The 25,610-nt window shown below is 39.7% G+C and overlaps 1 protein-coding gene across 16 annotated transcripts in view; it reads left to right on the top strand.

Annotated features, from left to right (window-relative positions):
* Window positions 1–25,610, top strand: part of caska (calcium/calmodulin-dependent serine protein kinase a) — a 131,731-nt gene that overhangs the window by 53,635 nt on the left and 52,486 nt on the right. For all 16 annotated transcript variants that reach the window (XM_083536411.1, XM_083536408.1, XM_083536419.1 and 13 more), the window contains one exon: window positions 12,459–12,571. In XM_083536411.1, the coding sequence (XP_083392537.1) occupies window positions 12,459–12,571 (113 nt within the window). The remainder of the gene's footprint in view (window positions 1–12,458; window positions 12,572–25,610) is intronic.

Raw genomic sequence — 25,610 nt, 5'->3', positions numbered from 1 at the left:
GCTCCAAAAGCTTGTTTTCCAATTGAACACTGTTGGACATCACATTTCATACACGGAAGTACTGCCGAGATGCTGAAGCTTGTGGCCAGAGTAATAATATTACGCAATCTAATGCCTTCAGCGATTTAGCTTGTTTGTTGCCTACTGTAGGGAGAATGTGGGTTGCTAAATATAGGGCTTAGTATTGGATGAATTATTAGTGGTATCACTTTTAGAAAATGATGGGATCACGTAAGAAATTACTGTTGCCCTTTGTTGTCTATTTGTGAGAGACAGTTGTATAAGTGAGGCCATGGACCAGTCCACTGAAAAGTACATGACATTTACAGTATTGACCTTCCACTGTGATAAACTCCATTCGTTCAGGTTAGGAAGGTGCAATGTTTAAATCAACTGAGCTGACGTGCCGGGAGGCAGGGGGGAGGGGGTTTATTAGGTCTTGTACCTTCTATAGCTGAGCTACAAATAACAAACTCACTCTGTATTGATGTTATGCAAGGCTGATTTGTAATTGGGCATGGCATTATATCCCTGTCTATATTCACACAGAGGCATTTCAGGCATTGAGAAGGAAATAAGGAAATACAAAAACATAAAAACAACAACAACAAAAAAAACCCTTCAAATAAAGATGATGTTCAATGAATTAGTATTATATGCTTCAAGCTGTGATTATGTACCATCACAACTAAGTTGGTCTAAACCCTAATGTCTGTATGTATCTGTAACGGTTGCTCTGCTTACAGTTGTTTTAAAGGGAACACATTCGTTTAGAAAGGGTCATTAAAGGGACAGGAACTTCCTGTGCATGCAGCACTTTGAACACACACCTTCCAGCCAATCAGAATCGAGTATTCCGGTTCTGTAATATATGAGGGTTTTTTTTGTTCACAGACAGTTTTAAAGTGCCCCGTTTAGGCTGCGGTTTGATTTAATGCACCATTTGTGTTTGTGACAGTGTTGAAAGTGAACCTGAAAATGCTTTAATTTGAAAAAAGCACAAGTGTGTAATTGCATTTCGCCATCTCTGTGTTGATTTATAGCCAAGAAGTTATAGCGTGTGATATGGGAGAGGAGGTGTGGAAAAACACGTAGAAAGGAGGAATGTGCACGGTGCTAGTGGGTGATCCTTGAACGCAATCTTGCTCAGTGTCCCAGAAAGGCCATGAGCAGCACAGTGTGACCCTCATTTCACACCCTGATCTTTGGATGCTTTAGACAGGGGATTGAAGTGAGTCTCAGGAGAGTGCTTGAACATTCCTGACTCTGGTTCCTTTATGAAATGCTAGAGGGTCATAAGCCAGGCCCTACCAGGGTATACAAATACTCCTTCATGCTCTACACATTAGTGATGTCCTGATTCCAACACACACATATGAACACAGTCAGTTTTTCTGGTGTGTTGATTTCCTGCTCTGAAAGCTCGCCTCCATCTGCAAGGCTGCTTTAAATGGTGCTTCAGTGTGCAGCTGCACTACTCCACAGCTTCCTGTATGCTGAGTGAAGAGCTGATCCTATACAATTCCCTTTCAGCACGCAGCTCTCACCCCCTTCATCTGGCCTTCATTGAGCCTCTAGCCGTTCACTGCTTTATGATATTAGCAAGGGTGCTGCTGTCCTATGGGTCTCATTTCCTCCTTTTTCAGCAAAATGAATGGATTTATTTTTTTCACTGTAGTCTGCACTTTAATCACCACTTTGCTTGAGAAATTGTACTTTGTGATGATGGTTCTGGATTATTTTAGAGAATTTCTAGTGTAAGGAATGTGATTTTACTGCAGTGTAACTCTTTTACTTAATTACATTTCTATAAAGAAAAAGCTATATATATTTTTTCATTTAAAACTACAAATTGGAAATGTTTTTTTTTTCTTCCCATCCAGTCAATGACTGTGCAATCTGTCAGTGGATAATCCCCAAATATTTTATTTATTAATTTTGTTTAAAGCAGGGGTGTCCAATCTTTTCCACAAAGGCCTGGTGTGGGTGCAGGTTTTTAATTCCAACCAAAGCCACACCAGATTCCACAAATCGTCATTTTTTTCAATGTATAATGTGTGGTCTTTGATTGGTTGGAATGAAAACATCCACCCACACCTGCCCTTTGTGGAAAAGATAGGACAACCCTGGTTTAAAGTATCCACTCCAGATTTACAATGTAGAAAAAGAGCAAAAATCAGTAACCCTCTATTATACGTAATGTAATTAACGCTTTATTAATGTCGGCTTTATGTGCATCTGAATGTGAATAAGCAGAAAGCGTGCAGTCTGAAACTCGGCACTACCTCGGTAAAAATCTGTTAATATGCTTGAGTCAAGACTCGTATACAGTGAGGCGACTCCTTTGCCTCCCTTAAAGACAAGAACACCATCTAAAAAAAAAAAATAAAGCATGTTGAAATACGTTTTGCTAATTCGCTAACATTAGCTGAGTGTATTGAACTAATTTAGCCGGTGTATTTTGCTCCTGCCATGTTTGACTTGAATCAATTCATGCAGCTCGGGTAAAAATTGTCTAGAGAACATGCTTAATGATAGTGTTATTTACAGGCTGAATAACGCATTCACTTCATCTTTGGAATTTGCAAACTATGTGGTGTAAATCGTGTAGTGTGTGCATGACTAGTTCATAGGAGAGAACATTAAACTGTGTAGAAATCTTGCAGGGACAATGTTTTAAGGGCAAAATAGCATTGTTAATAATAAATTATTATGTAGATCTATTTCACATGAAAATATGACTTTCTTTTCATTTTTATCTTTGAGTTCCTGGAGCGTGTTGGGGTGCTGTGATAAACTTTGATTTAGATGTGCTCCGAGCATGGCTTATAAACTACACCAAGTAGACACCTCATCATCACACCCATATGTGCATATGTGCTTCCAAAACTGGAAGCAGACACATGTGCAGGATGTGTGTGCTGTAGAATTACATTTCTAACTTTCCTTCATTGGAACTAAACAACACAACCCTGTTTCAGCATTGCAGTGTTAAATTGTAATTAATTAATTAATTATGTTAAAAAATATATATCGTTGTCTTGCAGTTATCAGATAAAAAAATAATTGTGAGTATGTTTGTGATATATCCCAGTCCTTAGTAAACCTATGTTAAAAAAAAAAACGTTTTTTATATACAGTACAGACCAAAAGTTTATATATATTATATATTCAGTACAGACCAAATGTTTGGACACACCTGCTCAGTTTTCTTTATTTTCATGACTATGAAAATTGTAGAGTCACACTGAAGGCTTCAAAACTATGAATTAACACGTGGAATTATATACATAACAAAAAAGTGTGAAACAACTGAAAAGGTTCTTCAAAGTAGGCATCAAGAGAATGCCAAGAGTGTGCAAAGCAGTAATCTAAGCAAAAGTTGGCTACTTTGAAGAACCTACAATATGACATATTTTCAGTTGTTTCACACATTTTTGTTATGTATATAATTCCACATGTGTTAATTCATAGTTTTGAAGCCTTCAGTGTGACTCTACAATTTTCATAGTCATGAAAATAAAGAAAACTCTTTGAATGAGAAGGTGTGTCCAAACTTTTGGTCTGTACTGTATATATATATATATACAGTGAGGAAAATAAGTATTTGAACACCCTGCTATTTTGCAAGTTCTCCCACTTAGAAATCATGGAGGGGTCTGAAATTGTCATCGTAGGTGCATGTCCACTGTGAGAGACATAATCTAAAAAAAAAAATCCAGAAATCACAATGTATGATTTTTTAACTATTTATTTGTATAATACAGCTGCAAATAAGTATTTGAACACCTGAGAAAGTCAATGTTAATATTTGGTACAGTAGCCTTTGTTTGCAATTACAGAGGTCAAACGTTTCCTGTAGTTTTTCACCAGGTTTGCACACACTGCAGGAGGGATTTTGGCCCACTCCTCCACACAGATCTTCTCTAGATCAGTCAGGTTTCTGGCCTGTCGCTGAGAAACACGGAGTTTGAGCTCCCTACAAAGATTCTCTATTGGGTTTAGGTCTGGAGACTGGCTAGGCCACGCCAGAACCTTGATATGCTTCTTACAGAGCCACTCCTTGGTCATCCTGGCTGTGTGCTTCGAGTCATTGTCATGTTGGAAGACCCAGCCTCGACCCATCTTCAATGCTTTAACTGAGGGAAGGAGGTTGTTCCCCAAAATCTCGCAATACATGGCCCCAGTCATCCTCTCCTTAATACAGTGCAGTTGCCCTGTCCCATGTGCAGAAGAACACCCCCAAAGCATGATGCTACCACCCCCATGCTTTACAGTAGGGATGGTGTTCTTGGGATGGTACTCATCAATCTTCTTCCTCCAAACACGTTTAGTGGAATTATGACCCAAAAGTTCTATTTTGGTCTCATCTGACCACATGACTTTCTCCAATGACTCCTCTGGATCATCCAAATGGTCACTGGCAAACTTAAGACGTGCCTGGACATGTGCTGGTTTAAGCAGGGGAACCTTCCGTGTCATGCATGATTTCAAACCATGAAGTCTTAGTGTATTACCAACGGTTACCTTGGAAATGGTGGTCCCAGCTCTTTTCAGGTCATTGACCAGCTCCTCCCGTGTAGTTCTGGGCTGATTTCTCACCTTCCTTAGGATCATAGAGACCCCACGAGGTGAGATCTTGCATGGAGCCCCAGTCCGAGGGAGATTGACAGTTTAGCTTCTTCCATTTTCTAATGATTGCTCCAACAGTGGACCTTTTTTCACCAAGCTGCTTGGCAATTTCCCCGTAGCCCTTTCCAGCCTTGCTGAGGTGTACAATTTTGTCTCTAGGGTCTTTGGACAGCTCTTTGGTCTTGGCCATGTTAGTAGTTGGATTCTTACTGATTGTATGGGGTGGACAGGTGTCTTTATGCAGCTAACGACCTCAAACAGGTGCATCTAATTTAGGATAATAATTGTAGTGGAGGTGGACATTTTAAAGGCAGACTAACAGGTCTTTGAGGGTCAGAATTCTAGCTGATAGACAGGTGTTCAAATACTTATTTGCAGCTGTATCATACAAATAAATAGTTTAAAAATCATATATTGTGATTTCTGGATTTTTTTTTTTAGATTATGTCTTTTACAGTGGACATGCACCTACGATGACAACTTCAGACTCCTCCATGATTTCTAAGTGGGAGAACTTGCAAAATAGCAGGGTGTTCAAATACTTATTTTCCTCACTGTATCTATCAGACAACAAAGTAACAAGAAATGTGATAGATAGATAGATAGATAGATAGATAGATAGATAGATAGATAGATAGATAGATAGATAGATAGATAGATAGATAGATAGATAGATAGATAGATATGATTATGTAACAGTCACATTTCTTGTCACTTTGTTGTCTGGTTAGGTTTGGGGTAATCACTGCATGTGGGGCAGGTTTACTGTTCATGCGTAACTTACTGTAACAGAATAAAAGCTAACAGATGTTGTACATGTGATGTATAAGCTGATTTAAATAAAAAAAAAATAATAATAAAAAAAAAAACGCTGTAAAGTTCCTGCAGTTTGGTTAAAGTTTAAGATTTTATAGTATGTTGTTTAAATTTCAGATAATTTATGATAAATGATTTAGTGTGCATGTAAACCTGCTGACTGTAGTAAATAAAGTAAGAACAGGGTCCAGTTTTGAAGTTAAAGTATTAGCGAGTCTGCATGTACTTGGTGCTTTATTAATCTACAGCCGAACAAAGGCACACATCAAAGTGTTGTTTTGTCTACGTAATTAGTATTGGGTTTAGCAGTCACCTCTTTATGTTATAATAGTATCATGTTTATACTCACAGCAGCTTAGCATTGCCGGCCAAACGCTCGGAGACGAGTCAGCTTGACTTGTGTTTTAGGTCTACTTATATATTTATTACCAGGGTTAGTGCTTAATTAACCTTGAAGAAGCTTTTAATCCTAATGGAATCTGTGCGCTCACTACAGAGGAAAGGTTTTCTAATTATTCACAGCCTACAATTATACTGTGCTTATTTTAAAACAAATATGCCATAAGCATGCATTCGTGTGTCGTCTCAGACACACACCCACACACAAACACACATCTCCACTCCACAGAGATTGTTGCTCCGATTTTTTTTTTTTTTTACTAAGAATCTAAATTTGTGTGCGTATCCACGTATCTGTTTTGTACACATTCATGAGTGTTTGTCTGGGTATGATACCTTCCATGATATTTAGGTCTTTAGTATGTCTTGGGTGCTTTGCAATTTCTCTCTCTCTCTCTCTCTTTCTCTCTCTCTCTCTCTCTCTCTCTCTCTCTCTCTCTCTCTCTCTCTCACACACACACACACACACAAACGCATGTGCACACGCCGTCTCTGAACATATGCACATTTGTTTCCTGACATTGGTACAGGTGTCTGTAGACATGCTTAAATGTAATCTGAACATCTGCACTAGGGGGCAGTGAGACATGTATGAAATCAGCATGTACTGCAAAAAATGTTAGTTTAAAAAAAAAAAAAAAAAAAAAAAAAGACTTGTGGATTGGAATGTGGATTAGTTTAGTTGATTTGGTTTGGAGTGTGGATTGTTTTAGTTGATTTGGATTGGAATGTGGATTAGTTTAGTTGATCGGGGCACATCAAAAAAAAGAAAAAAAAGAAATGCATTACAAATAAACTGTCTGTCTGTCCGTCCACCCATCCATCCATTCATCTTTGAGTTTATAGCAGTTATGTATTTTGTCATGGTCATATGCTCTGTTCAGAGCATCTAAGTGACCAAAGAGGCACTGGAGTAGAGAAAATATTTGCCCTGTTTTCAGTTTGATCAAACTAATGTTCCAGCAACAGTTTAAATACACAATTCATAGACGCAAAGAATCGAAAAGCATTTGTATTGCGAATCAGGAAGTGTTTAAAGCCTGGGGGAGGGTCACTGATACATGGTACAAACCTCAATATGGCACGTAGCAGCAGTCAAACATCTGAGGAGATATCCACCTAGAAAATCATGGACAGGTGTTTGCAGTAGGAACTAAAATGACCATGCAGTCAACCAATGGGTAATTTGACTTGTTAGTTTATTAAGAAAGGATGAAAAACACTGATATTGATGATTTGAATAAAACCACAGTGTCATTATCCTAATTTTGTCTGATGGATTTAAATGCCTTTTTTTTTGTTTACATTTGTTTTAGGTTGTGTTCTGTTTTATATGCACACCTCTGAATCTGAACAAGGATTAGGTAGGCGGTTCGAAAGGTAGTATTGCTGCCTCACAGCTCCAGGGTCCACGCTTCAATCCTGAGCTTGGGATACTCACTGTGTGTGTTTCTGTAAATGTTGTTCAGGTCTGTTGCAGTTTCCTCCTCCCTACTTAGTGCATGTGTGCGCATGTTGCCCTGCAATGGACCGCCTTCTCATCCATGGTGAACTTCCTCCTTATACCTCGTAATCTCGATTCTCTGACTAGTCAAATCTCAACCACAATGCTATTAAATTCCCTGCTCTGCTCAAACAGTTACAGTTTTGCAGATTTTCAAACCGTTCACATTCTCAGAAGAGATCCCTTGACGCCGATCTTCACCCTCACAAATTGCGTGTTGAAGGCGCATGAGGTTCTTTGTCTTGGCAACCTTCGTTTTACAGTTTGCTGTACTGCAACCCAGCTGTGAACAAACACGGCCCTGAAGTCAACTTTTTAATAGCTTTATTTTCTTGTAATCTTCTGCTTTATTTAAATCTACATGTTCAATCCTTTTCCAAAATATGTGCTTCACATCTTTGTCTCCCTCTCCCTTTCATTCTGTGCCCTCTCTCATGTTTCTGCCTGCCAGTGTAGTATCTTCTGTGCTTTTGAGGAAAGCTCAGCATGTCTGCTTTCCATCATCCTTGCTGTATTTAGCAGTTACTTTTTCCTCTTTGCCAAAAACATGCCTGGCACGTTCACTTCCACGTGTGTGTGTGTGTGTGTGTGTGTGTGTGTGTGTGTGTGTGTGTGTGTGTGTGTGTGTGTTTGGGGGGGCAGTGTGGCCTCAAACTCTGCTTAATAGGCACAGTGCCCTGTTATATCTGGACTAAAAGCTGCCCCTTGCTGTTTCCTGCAGCACATCACCACTGGTGGCATAGCATGTGATTATGGCAGCAGCTGCTGTTGGGCAGTGCTAGCAACTCCCATAATGCTTTGGGTCTGCTAAACTGGCAGAGGGTCCACCAGTTCTTCCTAAGCCAAGCCTACACTGTACGCTTAAAGATTGGTCACAGAGCTCACTGATGCGCTGACTGTGTTTATACCGTTTGTGTAGCATAAAACCTGAGGGAGTTTTATTTGGTGAAAATGTCAATTTCCAGCAATTCTTCGAGCTCATATTCATTTTATTTTACACCCTCATTCGTTTCTGGTTATAAGTGCAGTCTTCTACCAGCAGAGCTCCAATTTTTTGATCATTATTGTATGGAGATGAGTTAATATCCGACATGAAATGCACTGAAACAATAAACTTTGATAACCTGAGCGCAGACACATGTAGACAGAGATTGAGTATAGAGATTGGAGTCAATTTAATGACTTGAGGAGATAAAGGCAGTCCGAGTGGCAAAGCCTTAATCAGCGTTTCCTCCACGGGCACAGAAGTCTCTTGAAATCAAATTTCTACAGACTCTCAGCTACTGGTCATTATGAATTATCCTCAGGTGAGAGATGTGCAGTGTTCAGCAAAAGAACATACTCAGCATTTTCATCACTGATTACCACAGTAATTAGTTTTTTCTTTATTTGGTCTGTACTACAGGATACGTCACACTAAAGCTACAAAGATCTCTAACATCAGTTACTCATTTGCATTCAGTAGGGGATTCATTGTGGGAGTGCTGCAGGTGATGTACAAAGATTGAGTGAAGTATTCATATTTAGGGGAGGAAATATTATTTAAATGATTTTTTATTTATTTATTTTTTGCTTGTGCTGTTTGTAGAGAGACTCCCTGAAGAATACACTTTGCAAAGCAGGAACTGAAGTGCAACAGCAGCTAAAGGAGTTAAACGTGCATAAAATGGTATAGAATAGACCTTAGTGTGTATACATCTTGTAAAGGTGTTTTTTTTTTTTTCCTCCTAAATTAAAAAAAATATTTTTAAAGTAACCTCTTCACGACTCTGTTTAGAGTGTTCTTAAGATGGCAGGCTTTCCATGGAGTTTTAACAAGTCTAAGCAAGTCTTCTTTTTCTTCTTCTTATTTCGGCTTCTTCCATTAGGGGTCGCCACAGCGGATCATCCTTCTCCACACCCCCCTGTCTTCTACATCTGTCTCTTTGACACCAACTACCTGCATGTCTTTCCTCACCACATCCGTAAACTTCCTCCTTGCCCTTCCTCTTTTCCTCCTTCCTGGTGGCTCCATCCTCTGCATTCTCCTACCGAAGTACCCTACGTTTCTCCTCTGCACCTGTCCAAACCATCTCAATCTTGCCTCCCTCACCTTGTCTCCAAAAGGTCCTACATGTGTTGTCCCTCTAATAAACTCATTTCTAATCCTGTCCATCGTCGTCACTCCCAACGAAAACCTCAACATCTTCAGCTCTGCTACCTCCAGCTCCACCTCCTGTCTTTTAGTCAATGCCACTGTCTCTAAACCATACAACATCACAGGTCTCACCACAGTCCTATAAACTTTCCCTTTCTTTCGCCAGTCCAAATATAATCCGCTGTATTACGAATGCAAATGAGATCAATCAGCTTTCTGTTATTGGTGCGAATCTCTTGGATTGTTCCACAGACATAAAAGTTTTTCAGCTATGTGGAAGCAGGTTTATTTAGCGATACTTGGCTTTTAAACAAATGGATTTTAGGCTTTGTTAAAGCCAGTTGCTAACAATGTATTTTTGTGCGTTTTCGATATAGGTCATGATATAGATCATTCTTAATGGTCTTAAAAAGATCTTAAAAAGTCTTTCATTGAAAAAAGACTTTGTGAAACCTGCAGAAACCCTGAATGTTGAATAAAAGAATACAATTACTAATTTAAAACATTTCTGCTGCATCAGTAAGGAATAATTTACTATATGTTTAGACACATTAATACTCAATTGGGTTTTATTTATTATTGCCTGCTCTTTGGGTCTCTAAATTGGCACAAATAAGTGTCGTTTCATAACTTACCTCAGGCAGAGTAACACCCTACAGCTGCTAAATGAATGTGTATAGACGCTGCTCTGAGAGAAGGGTTTATAGAAGGGTTTATATATGAATGTTATTTTGAATGGAGCAGTAAGGTACTTCTGTGGCTCTGTGTGGGAGTCCAGGTTGCATTAACGTGGAGTGATGCTGCTGCACTTCAGGCTCTGCCAGCAAAGCAGCTTTGGGGCCTCTGCCATCTGCTTCCATACACTTGAGTTGAGTTGGGGAAACCTGGGGCCTTCACTCAGTGGAATTAGCAGGATCATGTGTTAATGAGCCCCTCTTAAACATTCGTCCTCCGTTGCTCCTCTCACTGTGCAGCGCCAGTGCGCAGATCAGAGACGCCAGCATCAGCATCGAGGCAGAAGGGAGTCGTACATGTGGGACCTATAATTGGGAGGTTTAGTCTTCCTGCCCCACCTACTGTTAGCTCTTTTAATCACGTTCCCCTCTGCAGCTGTTAAACATTTTAACCAGGGCTTCTATTGAAAAGCAGCAGGCGACCGACTCTTCACTTCCAAAGTGTTGTGCACAGCTGAGAGCTGCACTTCTCACCGCGGTGACACTCTAACTGGGTGATAACATCAAACTGAGGTTTTCCTGCAGATTAGTTCAAGCGACCTTGGAAATGTGGACAGTTCGGTTTGGTTCATCGTCGTATGCAGGTGTGCTGATTGATTAAGCTTTTAGGTAACTACAAAAAAAAGTCTAGCAAGCTTCATCTGTACTAAATAAAAGCAATCAAAAATGTGTCTTGTGTTTATTTTTTTTATTCATTAGAGCAGCAGTACCATCAACAGCAAGGCCATTACAGTAACAACAACGCTAATGATTGCAGCCATCAGCAATGACGAGGCAGAGGGAAAAATAATCATACTGTATATCTTCACTTGTAGATAATGGAGAAGAAAAGTGTAAAGGGAAGAGGAGTATGTTGATGTGAGCTTGGCCTGGCTGTCATTGCACTCGTCTACTACAGTACTACTACTAGACAAATTGCTCTTTTGGTTAAATTTTTTATTCTCTCCAACCACACACACACACACACACACACACACACACACACACACACACACACACACACACACAAAAACCTTAACTATAATGTGTTTAACTTGTGTTCTTTAAATGAACAAATATGATTAATGGGACGAGTGAGTTGTTACTGCATATGCCATTTTACTTCTAAGAGTGATGTTCAATAACAAGTTATTTATTTATTGCTATAAAACGCTCCAATCCTGAAACTAATCAAGCTGACGCTTTGTTCTGAAAAGCCGTTGTTGTGCTCAGGATTTGTCCCGATGCAGTAAAAATTTACTTCAAAATGTAGACAAACTGCCATTCATAGACGTAAGAGATGGAAAATGTTTCTGCAGGTACATTACTGTAAAAGTAACTCTTTCCTTATCGTGGATGCTGAGTCGAGAAACGGACCCACAATTCGTTTCTGCGAAAGTTTCATCAACCACAAAAACCATTAGGTAGAGGAGCAACGTATCAAGAGGAAATGTGTAAAACACACACACTTGCTCTCAGGGGATTTTGGACTCTATTGGAACATGAAAGGTTACAATAATCCTCCTCTTATTGAAACTGGGCCTTCATTTAGTGTAACATGGTGACCTTGTGAATGAGTCGTCTTCTCTTTTCTGTGTGGAGTGTGTGGTCCTGTGTCATGCTGTTACTACCTCATCCATCCTCCCTGTCAGGGTAAATATACTTACTCAGCACTAAATATAGCCCCTTTACACTGTTCATCTCATACAACTTTTCATTCACTTTACATATCCTCGAGCTGCTGTAAGACTGTGTCCATTTATTAATAGTTAAATAAGAGCAGTTATTAAATTTCTCAACCTGTGTGTGTGTGTGTGTGTGTGTGTGTGTGTGTGTGTGTGTGTGTGTGTGTGTGTGTGTGTGTGTGCGCTGTGGACAAAAGAGATTCATAGACCCAAAGGCTTGGATTACACACTAATACCAAAGCACCAGCAACAATTGTTCAGTTATTTATACGGCTGCAGAAGCCGAGGAGGTACTGACACCAGATAAATGAAATGGTTCAGACTTCCTGCCCAGGGTCCTCCGTGGATTTGTTTTATGAATTTCAATTACACCGTTGCCTCTGCGGTAAAAGCATGTCAGTACAAAGCCAGACCTCTGAAGCCGTAAACCCTTTCGCTTTTTTCTTGCTGAGAGCGAGATCCGAGTCTGTCTGCCGCACCGCTGAAAAAACGTCAAATTGTAAAATAACCGATGCCAGAGGTGAATACAGCTTCTAAACTGGGGTGTGTGTTTTTGTGTGTTCCTGACACAGGGGGCCATTTAGCGTGGTTAGAAGATGCATCAACAGAGAGACAGGACAGCAGTTTGCAGTGAAGATCGTAGATGTTGCTCAGTTCACCTCCAGCCCTGGCCTCAGCACAGAAGGTAAGATAAACACATGCACATACTCTCTTTCTTTTTAAAGGAGTCATGAACCTGAAGTCCTGAGTAGCACAACGAAAAGAGCATTCACCCTGTCATCAGGAGATCATGGGTAGCATAGTAATCCATGACCAAGAGCAAAACTCGACCATGGTGTCACTCTGTGACTAGATAATCCAGGCTCAGGTGTGTGTTTATTCTCTTCATGTGTAGATTACGCTGCCCTGCATCTGTCAGATTAATCATTTAGAATATATAGCAATGTAAATTATGACCGACAACCTGTGATGATTGTGAGCTAGTTTACTAGTAGTTAGCAAAAACTACTGGGACATCTGACTTTTCCAGCCATATTCCCGATACTGCTTTAACAAAGATAACGGCACAATGCTGTATAGGGTGTCTGTGGATGCTGGCTGCACCCCAGGCCTCCTCACCCAATATCAGATCACCCTTTTGGCTGAATGAACACAAATCTCCACACACACCCTCCATAATCTAGTAGAACATCTTCCACATATAGTGTTCATGTCCATGTATATTTATGCATCCTGTTATTTCTTTTTATTATGGTGAACGCATTCATAGGTTATAGTTTTTCGATCTAGATATGTTTATGAATCATGTACAGTATTGGTGCATTCTGTCTGAATTCTGTGTCCTTGTCTTTCACTAAACCTTTAAGTTGCACATGTGTATGTAAATATGAGTGGGTCCTGAATCGTGTTCAAATGATTCTCATCAGCACACGATGAACAGAAGGAATATACCTTGACTAGTAATGACATTGGCATTATAATATTGACATGATGACATTAAAACATTGACAGGTGATGAGTGAATTACACTGATCATCTTTTCATCATGGAACTTGTTAGTAGGTGGGATTTATTAGACAGCAAGTGAACATTTTGTTTAATGTCATGTTTAAGAAGCAGGAATATATATATATATATATATATATATATATATATATATATATATATATATATATATATATATATACGTGCATACAGTAATCCGCGCTAATTGCAGTGGTTACGTTCCAAAACTGCCCGCGAAAAACAAAAACCAGCGATAAACAGACGCCACCGCAAAAATGCAATTTTATGTTTACAGCACTGTATTAAGATTTTACCTAATTTTATAATGAATAATTATATTTCTATTAATAAATTTTATTCCAACATAATACTCCATAAAAACAATTCCCTGTAAGTTGTTTGGTCTATGGTGCTATCCGCAAGAGACCGGGAAAATCAGCCGAACTAATTAGTGATGTGGCAAAATGCAATTCTGTGATAAACAGCGATAAACGGGGGATTACTGTATATAGAATTGTTTTACTGATTTATTTATTTTTTCCCTAATAAACAATAGTTTATGTTCATATTAGCATTATTTTATATACACGAAGTTCAGGGTTTTGTGCAGGTTTTTAGCTGAACACTGTGAACTTCTGAGCTCTTCAGTTTTCTTACTACTTATTAGGACGGTGGGTAGGATAAGCTGCATCTTCTCTTTCTCTCTCTCTCTCTCTCTCTCTCTCTCTCTCTCTCTCACTCTCACTCACACTCATTTACTCACTCTGCCTCTACCATCTCATTTTCAAAGAATTAACTTTTTCTTGAATAAAACCTATAATGTTCAGCCAAAATAAGAAAAAAAAAAAAATGTAAACGAATGAGTGTGTTATAAAGTTGTTTTAATGTGGTGAAATAAGAATGTTATATCTTAATATTTATGCATGTTCATCATTTTATAAAAAATGATCAACCTTTGAGAAAGTCTTTTTACTGCTTTAACTGTGAAATGTAATCCACCCCCTCAGCACTGATTTATTTGATCCAACTAAGATTTGTACAGTAGTTTTTTGTTCTCAGCTTTCCAGCACACATTAGGTCAAGTTGACATTATTCGCCAGCTGACTTGTTTTGCATGCGAGGTTTGAATTAAACTTATACCCTAATATCCTAAACCTAATAATGTGAGTGGCAAAAAAACTGAAACCCAAAAATATACACACAATGTGAGTGTGTACAGAGTCTGGATCTGTGCTGTAATTACTCTCAGCACTGACCTTGGCCACCTGTCAGAGCAGGGGTGTGTGTGCGTGTGCGTGTGCGTGTGCGTGTGCGTGTTGCCTCATCACCAGGCCAGCATTTCTCTAATTGTGCCTTGATTAAGTCTTGTTCACTTGAGTGACTTGTTGCAATACGGATGCCATTTACATTGTTGGTGTAGGTTAGCAATAATTCTGATGGACAGCTGTGGCAGAGACACCTGTATAATAATGCAGTGTTTGTAATGGAGAAAGTTTTGACAAAGTGCTGAGAGAAAAAGGTGTGTATTCAGGGGAATTTGGCAATTATCAAGGATTCTAGCAGTTTTTGCAAAATGTGCAGCAGATCTGAACTTCTGCTCTATGAGACAGGAGTAAGGTTGGTTTGTGTTTTTGCAGTTGGTTGTTGATTGGACAGGAGTATACAGGGCTATGTGTTTGTGTGTGTTTAGCTCATTACTCTGAGTGTGTATATGCCCAAAAGAAGTGTATTAGCAATACAGTTGCAGTTTAATGGGGGAAGAAAATCGCACTCTGGAAATTACTGCACTTTAATTGATGGGTGGAGGACAAACTCGCTAAATTCACAAGAAAGTTCTTAAGTGCAAGTAAAGTACTTCATTTTCATTGGAGAAACAGTACTTTTACTTCAGTAGAATATTTTATTAGTCTTTCCACCTCTGACATTTACATTTATGACATTTGTCAGACACTACATCTTGTACTACATCATTATATCCAGACAACTAAACAGTTGAGGGTTAAGGGCCTTGCATAAGGGCCCCAAAGCAGTAGATTGAAAGTGCTGGGATATGAACTCATAACTCATTATTTTTTTTTTTTTTTGGAAGGCCAACATTTACACCACTGAGCCAACACTTCCCCTTAGACGTAGAAGATCCGGAACCTGATCAGTCTGACTACATGTTACAGATAAAGAAGTGAAAATAAATCACTGTCTTTGGGAAATTTTACTGGCACCACTATCACAGCATTGTGGGTAATCCATTAGCCCAAGACTTGATGAAAAAAACAAAAAAGTCAACTTCCTCACGTAAGCAATCGTGTATGTCACCAAACACGAGAGCATATTTCTGAAGGTCAATATGAGTCATCCATGGTGGATTTTTCCCTTAAGTGTTGCAGTTGACCGTATGTAATTTTACATATGAGCTTTGGTTGCATAATTGCACATGCTCCTGGTCATTTTTGGCTGCTGTTGAGGGAATCTCCTTTTGGTATGCAGTGTCAGTGTTTCAAACACAAGAGTGTCAAGGAGATAAATTTGTCGGTGTGAAGACTTGCAGAAAAAGTGTTAATGGAGAGCGAAATGTGAGGAGCTTGAGTCAAGAGCTGAGCAGAAGGCACGTCGAGTAGCTAATCCAGTCACGGGCTTGTCGGAGCAAGCGATTTAAAGAGGCCAGGCAGACTGGAGGAGAGAGCAAACTGAAGCCGACAGCGCAGCCATGCACGGTCTGGATAGAATAACAGCCTGAGAGGAATGTAGGAGTGCTGGATGGGTTGATTAGGATAAATGTTGCTTTCTGTTTTTCTAGCACTGAGAATTGCATTATATCATCTATATGTAACTTGGTGGTGCTCTTTTGCTGGTTAAAATATTGAGCAATAGACCTCCTTAATATCAAATTAGGCCTTGGTCTGTTTTCCAGGCCTGCTTTAATATATATTGTGACGTATTCAACGAGCACACATTAATACATCTCTTAGATAAAGTTTTTCGAAAGGTAAAGCTGCTCAATAATCCACTCATTCTCAGTAGAAAACACGGCCAGCTCTCGATTACTTTTCTGCTTCCTACAGCGAATAGAAAAATCCATTTTTCATAGCGAGGCACACTGGGCGTGTTTTCTATTCTCTCTGCTCGGTGGCCGAAGCTTTTTCGAATGCTCACATTTTTATTCTCTCCATTCTCCGGGTTTAAATAAAACACTCACGGATGGACTGCCTCAAGCGCGGGTGTATTTCAGAGACCTCTCTTCTTCTCTCTGGTGCACAAAAGATAAACAGTGAAGCTTTTACTCAGTTTTGTGTGTCCTTTCACTGACCCCATCACTCAGCATGCATTCTTGTTGGTTGTGAGCCAATGGGGAGTGAAAGCATGTAGCACAGTAATCGAAAATCTCAAACAGCAGAATTGACCCGAGAGGAAGTGGCCTTGTATGCGACTAATGTGCTGAAGCCTGAGAGTCAGGGTTTTGTGAAGCCCAAAATCCACCCCTGGCTCAACATAACCTCCACGTATGAAGTCCTACAAGGGTATTCTTTATATCGTCACTGATAATAAACTCTGGATAAAGGGTTCAGTGTGTAATCATCATCATCATCTTCTTTCAGCTGCTTTTATTAGGGGTCACCGCAGTGGATCATTCTTCTCCATACCCCTCTGTCCTCTACATCTGCCTCTTTCAATCCAACTTCCTGCATGTCTTCCCTCACCACATCCATAAACCTCCTCCTTGGTCTTCCTCTTTTCCTCCTTCCTGGTGGCTCCATCCTCAGCATTCTCCTACCGATGTACCCCATGTCCCTCCTCTGCACATGTCCAAACCATCTCAATCTTGCATCTCTCACCTTGTCTCCAAAACGTCCTACATGCACAGTCCCTCTAATAAACTTGTTTCTAATCCCGTCCATCCTCATCACTCCCAACGAAAACCTCAACATCTTCAGCTCTGCTGTCTTTTACTCAATGCCACTGTCTCTAAACTAGGGGTCACCAACCTTTTGAAACTGAGAGCTACTTCTTGGGTACCGACTAATGTGAAGGGCTACCAGATTGTTACACATAAGTCATTCTGAAATAACAAATTTGCTCAATTTACCTTTAATTATATGTTATTATTAATAATTAATGATATTCATCTATATCTAGTCATCTATATTTTAATAGTCATTTTCAAATTCACACCAATGCAAGTGTGATTTAAAAAAGAATAGCAACAAAAAAAATGAGATGCAGCTCACTGGTAGGTGGTGCTATGGTGAGCTATTTTTATAAAAGGCTCATGTGGTCCTTGCGGGCGCACTGGTTGGTGACCCCTGCTCTAAACCATTCAACATCGCAGGTCGCGCACTCTCCTTTACTTTGGACTGTTAAACCCCATGTACCTGAACTCCTCCACCTTCACCGCCTCTTCTCCCTGCAACCGCACCACTCGACTGCCCTCCCTCACATTCACACACATGTACTCTGTCTTACTCCAACTGACTTTCATTCCTCTTCTCACCAGCGTGTACCTCCACCTCTTCAGGCTCTTCTCAACCTGCTCCCTACTTTCACCACAAATCACAATATCATCTGCAAACATCATAGTCCATGGAGACTCCTGTCTGACCTCGTCAGTCAACCTGTCCATCACCACTGCAAACAGGAACGGGCTCAGAGACAATCCTTGATGCAGTCCAACCTCCACCTTGAACCAGCCTGTCGTTCCTGCTCACAGATGGTCACCTCTTCTCTCAGCCTGGTTTCCACTACTCTTTCCCATAACTTCATGGTGTGACTGATCAACTCCCCTGTAGTTACTGCAGGTCTGCACATCTCCCTTCTTAAAAACGGGTACAAGCACACTCCTTCTCTATTCCTCAGGCATCCTTTCACCTTTCAAAATCTTGTTGAACAACCTGGTTAAAAACTCCACTGCCATCTCTCCTAAACATCTCCATGCTTCTACTGGTATGTCATCTGGTCCAACTTATTTTCCACTCTTCATCCTCTTAATCGCTGCTCTCACTTCCTCCTTACTAATCCTATCTACATCCTGCTTCAGCATCTCCACATCATCCAACCCTCTCTCTCTCATTTTTCTCGTTTATCAGCTGCTCAAATACTATCTCCATCTTCTCAACACACTCTCCTCACTAGTCAACACATTTCCATCTGCATCCTTTATTGTTCTAACTTGCAGCACATCCTTCTCAGCTCAGTCCCTCTGCCTGGCCAATCCCTACAAATCCATTTATATTTCCTTAGTGTCCCATATGCCTTTTCCTTGGCTTTTGCTACATCTCTCTTTTTCCTCTTTTGCTGCTGCATCTCCTTGTACTCCTGCTTACTTTTCTCATCACTGTGTCGATCCCAATTCTGTTTCGCCAACCTCTTTTTCCTTATGCTTTACTGCTCTTCCTCATTCCACCACCACGTCTTTGTCTTTCTTTCTATTTCCAGAGGTCACACCAAGTACTTTTCTAGCTGTCTCTTATTACTTCTGCAGTAGTTGCCCAATCATCCAGCACCTCTTCACCACCACTGAGCCCCTGTCTGACCTCTTCCCTGAATCTCATACTACAATCTTTTTTCTTCAGTTTCCACCATCTTATTCTTTGCCTCCAAAACCATCCTACAGACCACCATCCGATGCTGTCTGGCTACACTGTCCCCTGCCAACACCTTACCAGTCCCCTTGCTCCTTCAGGTTGCATCTCCTACAGAGAACATTAAAGGCCATTAAAGTCTGCCCCAATCACCTATCGTTCTTTCTTAGGTACACCTTCTACTACTTCATCTAACTCACTCCAGAATTTTTCCTTCTCTTTCATCTCACAACCCACTTGTGGAGCATAGGCACTGATGACATTTATCATCAACGCTTTTTTTAGTGCCAGCAGATGCTTTGTGCGTTTTATACAGCAGCCATGTTTGAGTTATATTCGTGAATATGTTCTTTTCCATGCTCATTTACCACAATATTGCTAAACAATGAAATCAGGCAGGCCAGATGTTTTTACTATTGCCTAATTCTGCTTCCAGAGATTTCTAGATTTTTTGCTTTAAGTATTTGTTTGCACATTTGATCCTAACGCATGTGTGCCAGTATTATCTTTTTCATAGTGGCACATGTTTTGCATCTTTCATCTCCCCTGTTGCCTCTGTACCTATTCATTAGCACTGTTCGAATTTTAATGCTGCTATTAGTGCCTGCGTCTCAGGTTGTGCCAGTGAAGCTCTCTCCTCGGCTTCGGGTGTGTGGCTCTCGTGGCTCAGTTTTGACACTGAAAAGGTGGATTTCTTCATATGCACACTGACACATCTCCAGGGAGTCAAAATCAAATGGACATGGACAGATCTCATCTCACTATTCAATTTACTCGACACTCGGCCTGAGTTACGCAGCTTCACAACGATTTGCTGTAGTCAGCCTATCAATCAGTGAAGAGCAAGCGAGAGTAGGAAGGTAGTTTGATGATCGCTCTCTGTTTGTACTCCAGTTACAGCTGCATCATTTTTACCGTATTGAGTACTGACACATATTGAGCTCATATCTCCACAAGCGCACTTAAATCTAGTGGAAGATCTTCCGAGAAGAGTGGTTGATATTATAACAGCAAATAAGGACTAAATGTTAAATGGGATGTTCAGAAAGCAGATACCAATCTTATGTTTAGGTGTTCCTAGAGGTGGACCCATATGGTTTTTCTTTGTCCGATGTTTGTCCGATGTCAGGGCAGCCAATGGCCGGTATATGCAGATTTTTCCCCCTTTCATGTTATTAAATCTAACAGTTAATTATTAAGACATGATATAGAAAATTGTTTAGATGAAACATTAATTGAACAACACAAACCTCTTCAATCAGTGCACTTGTTAGCAGGTTTTGGTCCTTGATACTACCAGTAGCCTAAATTACAGCTGGTTGAAGCTCACTAACAAAAGAGTTCCAAAATGTTACTTGCGTTCTCTTTCCAGATGTTACTTTCATTCCCCTTTACAAATCTTATTCTCATTTCCCCTTACAAATGTCATCCTCATTCTCTCTCCAAATGTTATTCTCATTTTCTCTCCAAATGTTACTCTCATTCCCCTTTACAAATTTTACTCTCATTCTCTCTCCAAATGTTATTCTTATTCTCTCTCCAGATGAGATTCTCATTCCCCCTTACAAATGTGACTCTCATTCTCTCTCTCCAGATGTTATTCACATTCTCTCTCCAAATGTTATTCTCACTCTTTCACTAAACGTTATTTTCATTCCCCCTTACCAATGTGACTCTCATTCTCTCTCCAAATGCAGTCTCATATTTATATGAGAATATATAAGGCTAGATTAAGAACTAATGATAAGAATTTATAGTCGGGACGCACCAAAGTGGTCAGCTTTAGTTTATTCTGCTTCGTTGGCTCAGTCACGCAAGAATGATTGCGGCACGTGTAAACACTGCTCAGTTTATATATTTGCGGTTCTAACTTTTCTGTTTTCCCTGTTTGGATGTCGAATACAGTCTATCACCACCTGCTGGTATGAGAGAGTTACGTTCTCTTGCGCAAGCGCAGAACGCACGTTAACTCTTTGCCGTGTCAGATGTGCCTCTCTAATAATCCGCCTAATTTGCATCACAATCAGATTATGTCGATAAATTAAAAAATGTCTAAAATCGGCCAGACGATCAATCAACCTCTAGTGTCCAGAAAACTTTTAGTTAAATAGTGTATGTTCCTACACTGCCATTGGACCAGGATAGAGCACTTACTAAAAATTAATAAATAAATGTATGAGTAAACCCCTGGTAAAGAGGAATCAGTACAAGTGCCAAAATAAGTGCCCAGTTTATTCCATTAATTTAATTCCAAAATAGGCAAAAGCCATGATTTAGTAATGTGTCTTCTTCATTGTGCTACAAATTGTGGTCCAGAGCTGGTAGACAAGAAACATCAGCCAGGTTCCGGTAATTCAGTCTCCAGTAAGCTACGGTATCATGTCTATAAGGAGTATTATGCTTCTTTGAGCATTGAACTATATTTTATATGGGTATAGTTCCAATTCAGGTAACAAAGAGAAACCATACAAACTATCAAATGAGAAGTACAGTGAAGAAAAATCAGTGCAATAAATGGAGAGAGTCGGCATCAGTTTCTTTAAAAACAAAGCTGACAGTTTGTGTCATTTCCTCTTATGATTTTTGTAAAGAGTAGTGGGTAGTACACTGCTTTTTTTGTTAGTGGGTTGGCATGGGGTAAATTATACAGATATCAGCATAATGCAGAGGTTGGTAAATGAGTATGATAGGAAAAATTGTACAGTGGAACCAATTCATGTCAATAAAACTATACATTAACTGAAAGCAGACCTCAATGAGAGCAAACTGAATAAGAATCCCAGTATGCACGTATCCTACGTATGTTGTGTATGGGTAAAAAAACAAACGGATTTTGTGACATTAAATGACAGTAAATTACTCTGCATTGTCACGAAAAGTCGAACCGCAGATCTTCTCCCAGCTGCTGCTCCTATTCCTCGCTGCTTATTATAGTTGTTCTTCACACACAGCACACACCTCAAAGCTGACTGATATTCACACTTCTGATTATCAAAGTCGCTGTGGCTCACAGCAAACCACCAAGATTTAAATTGAATACTCTTCAAAAACCGGTGTGAAATGTTGATGAAACGATTGGGGTTTTCTCTTTCCATTTTTTAAGTAAATGGGAAAGGGCACAAATACACTACTATTGAATGGAGTGCTTTCATGTATCCGGCCAGTCATAAATCAAGGCAAGTTGACAGGAGAATCAGTGTTTGTGTAAGGCTGTCAGAAAAGAGTTTTTTCTTTTTTTTTTTTTTTTGCTTACTGGCACTTTACAGGTAGAGATAATTGACTTTTTGCGATTTTTGTCTTCTTGAGCTTTAGCCAGTGTACATCCTTAGACTGTATACTCCATGTATGCTACTGTTTAGTAATGTCCAGAATGCATTGCAGGAGTACTTTGTAGTGTCCATCAAAAGTGCATTCTCATGCTAGTACAAATAGGTCAAGCTTCTGAGGGGAGTTGAGTCAAGTCAAGCTGGAAGAAATTGCAGTGAAGGCTAGGTTTTGAAATATCTTGAGGTAGCTGTGGATTGGTCTGTGTTTGCATTTATCAGGAAACACCATACACCTTTTGTCCTGCCATTTACTAATAGTTGTGGATGTCAAGTCTAGTCAAGAAGGCTTTTTTGTCATTCCAACCATATACAGGACCAAGGTGCTACATAAGACAACATAAATTAACAGGTTATGTATGTGTAAGAGTGAAGACAGTCCTAGATTTCTTTAGTGTGCACTTTGTATAACAAGCAGCTATTTGAAGATATACAGTGGGTACGGAAAGTATTCAGACCCCCCTTAAATTTTTCACTCTTTGGTATATTGCAGCCATTTGCTAAAATAATTTAGGTTCATTCTTCTTCCTCATTAATGTACACACAGCACCCCATATTGACAGAAAAACACAGAATTGTTGACATTGTTGCAGATTTATTAAAAAAGAAAAACTGAAATATCACATGGTCCTAAGTATTCAGACCCTTTGCTCAGTATTTAGTAGAAGCCCCCTTTTGATCTAATACAGCCAGGAGTCTTTTTGGGAAAGATGCAACAAGTCTTTCACACCTGGATTTGGGGATCCTCTGCCATTCCTCCTTGCAGATCCTCTCCAGTTCTGTCAGGTTGGATGGTAAACGTTGGTGGACAGCCATTTTTAGGTCTCTCCAGAGATGCTCAATTGGGTTTAAGTCAGGGCTCTGGCTGGGCCATTCAAGAACAGTCACGGAGTTGTTGTGAAGCCACTCCTTCGTTATTTTAGCTGTGTGTTTTTGGGTCATTGTCTTGTTGGAAGGCAAACCTTCGGCCCAGTCTGAGGTCCAGAGCACTCTGGAGAAGGTTTTTGTCCAGGATATCCCTGTACTTGGCCGCATTCATCTTTTCCTCGATTGCAACCAGTCGTTCTGTCCCTGCAGCTGAAAAACACCCCCACAGCATGATGCTGCCACCACCATGCTTCACTGTTGGGACTGTATTGGACAGGGGATGAGCAGTGCCTGGTTTTCTCCACACATACCGCTTAGAATTAAGGCCAAAAAGTTCTATTTTGGTCTCATCAGACCAGAGAATCTTTTTTCTCACCATCTTGGAGTCCTTCAGGTGTTTTTTAGCAAACTCCATGCGGGCTTTCATGTGTCTTACACTGAGGAGAGGCTTCCGTCGGGCCACTCTGCCATAAAGCCCCGACTGGTGGAGGGCTGCAGTGATGGTTGACTTTCTACAACTTTCTCCCATCTCCTGACTGCATCTCTGGAGCTCAGCCACAGTGATCTTTGGGTTCTTCTTTACCTCTCTCACCAAGGCTCTTCTCCCCGATAGCTCAGTTTGGCCGGACGGCCAGCTCTAGGAATGGTTCTGGTCGTCCCAAACGTCTTCCATTTGAGGATTATGGAGGCCACTGTGCTCTTAGGAACCTTAAGTGCAGCAGAAATCTTTTTGTAACCATGGCCAGATCTGTGCCTTGCCACAATTCTGTCTCTGAGCTCTTCAGGCAGTTCCTTTGACCTCATGATTCTCATTTGCTCTGACATGCATTGTGATCTGGAAGGTCTTATATAGACAGGTGTGTGGCTTTCCTAATCAAGTCCAATCAGAATAATCAAACACAGCTGGACTCAAATGAAGGTGTAGAACCATCTCAAGGATGATCAGAAGAAATGGAAAGCACCTGAGTTAAATATATGAGTGTCACAGCAAAGGGTCTGAATACTTAGGACCATGTGATATTTCAGTTTTTCTTTTTTAATAAATCTGCAACAATGTCAACAATTCTGTGTTTTTCTGTCAGTATGGGGAGCTGTGTGTACATTCATGAGGAAGAAGAATGAACTTAAATGATTTTAGCAAATGGCTGCAATATAACAAAGAGTGAAAAATTTAAGGGGGTCTGAATACTTTCCGTACCCACTGTAGATATGGTTGGTCCAGTAAGGACAGAGCTGGGTGTTGGCTGGGATTTGGCAGGTGAATGTTTTTCCTGAAGTTCCTGAGAGATCCTCAAGAAGAGAAAACAAGCAGCGTATAGTTGGGGTGGAGCAGTACACGTATTCGCACCAAAATATTTTGGTACAGGGCTTTCGGTGCAATCCTTTTTGCATGCAGAACATAGTTAAAATCTAAAAAGCGCAAAGAAAGTGGCTAGCTGCTAATGCTAGCGCTATGGATTCTTCAGTGTTTTATGTCCAGCTTCAAGAATTTTTCTTGAAAGTAAAAAAAAATCCTGCCAATTTCAAATATCGAGGCAATGATTGTAGTATGGAATGAATAGACATTCGTTAAAGTACGCTGAAATAAGAAGAACATATCTTAAGAAAATTACATATTATATGTAAAACACACACAATTATATAAACATCTGTGTTACCCAACTATCAAAGGTAAACAATTACATTTGTTCATTTATTTAATTTTATTTAATCAATGTATTACTCAATTCTCATCAATATAATAAAGTGTATTGCATTAGTTTTATTTGTTTAAATTAATTAGTTTTTTTTATTGTTTTTTAATTTATTTATATATATATATATATATATATATATATATATATATATGTATATATATATATATATATATATATATATATATATATATATATATATATATATATATATATATATATATATATATATATGTATATATATAATTTTAACCGAGCAGGCATTTTATTTAAAATTGTTTAAAAAATGTAAACTGTTCAAATGTTAATAATAGTAAACTGTGTTAAATAAAAAACGACAAGCAATTTTATTTTATTTTTGTACTGAACCATGACTTAAAAATCGAGGAACATACCGAAAATGAATTTTGTGTACCGTTACACCCCTAGTGTATAGGCTTTTACAAATCAACAAGGGAACACTGAGCTGCGGTTTTCGACAAGCACATATTCTGCCTCTACAAGCTTCAGCCTTGCTGAATTTCACTGTTTTTCCTTTATTGAGCTCTGTTCTTTCAATATAAATCAATACTTGCCCTGTTATCTGGAGAGGGGAAATACAGGTTTGGCCAGGCGATCATTAACTGTTTGTCTTTTGAAGTCGGATGCTGTACTGTGGAGAACACCTTGCTCAGTGATCACATTAATATGGCTTTATCATTAAATCACTGCAGCGGCCCCAGCTCTGTTTGTTTCCAATGCTGTAGTCTGTTAGATTCTTG

The sequence above is a fragment of the Silurus aristotelis genome (assembly GCF_946808225.1).
Source record: "Silurus aristotelis genome assembly, chromosome: 3".
NCBI classification, from domain to species: domain Eukaryota; kingdom Metazoa; phylum Chordata; class Actinopteri; order Siluriformes; family Siluridae; genus Silurus; species Silurus aristotelis.
This window is presented reverse-complemented; position numbering and strand designations above follow the sequence as displayed.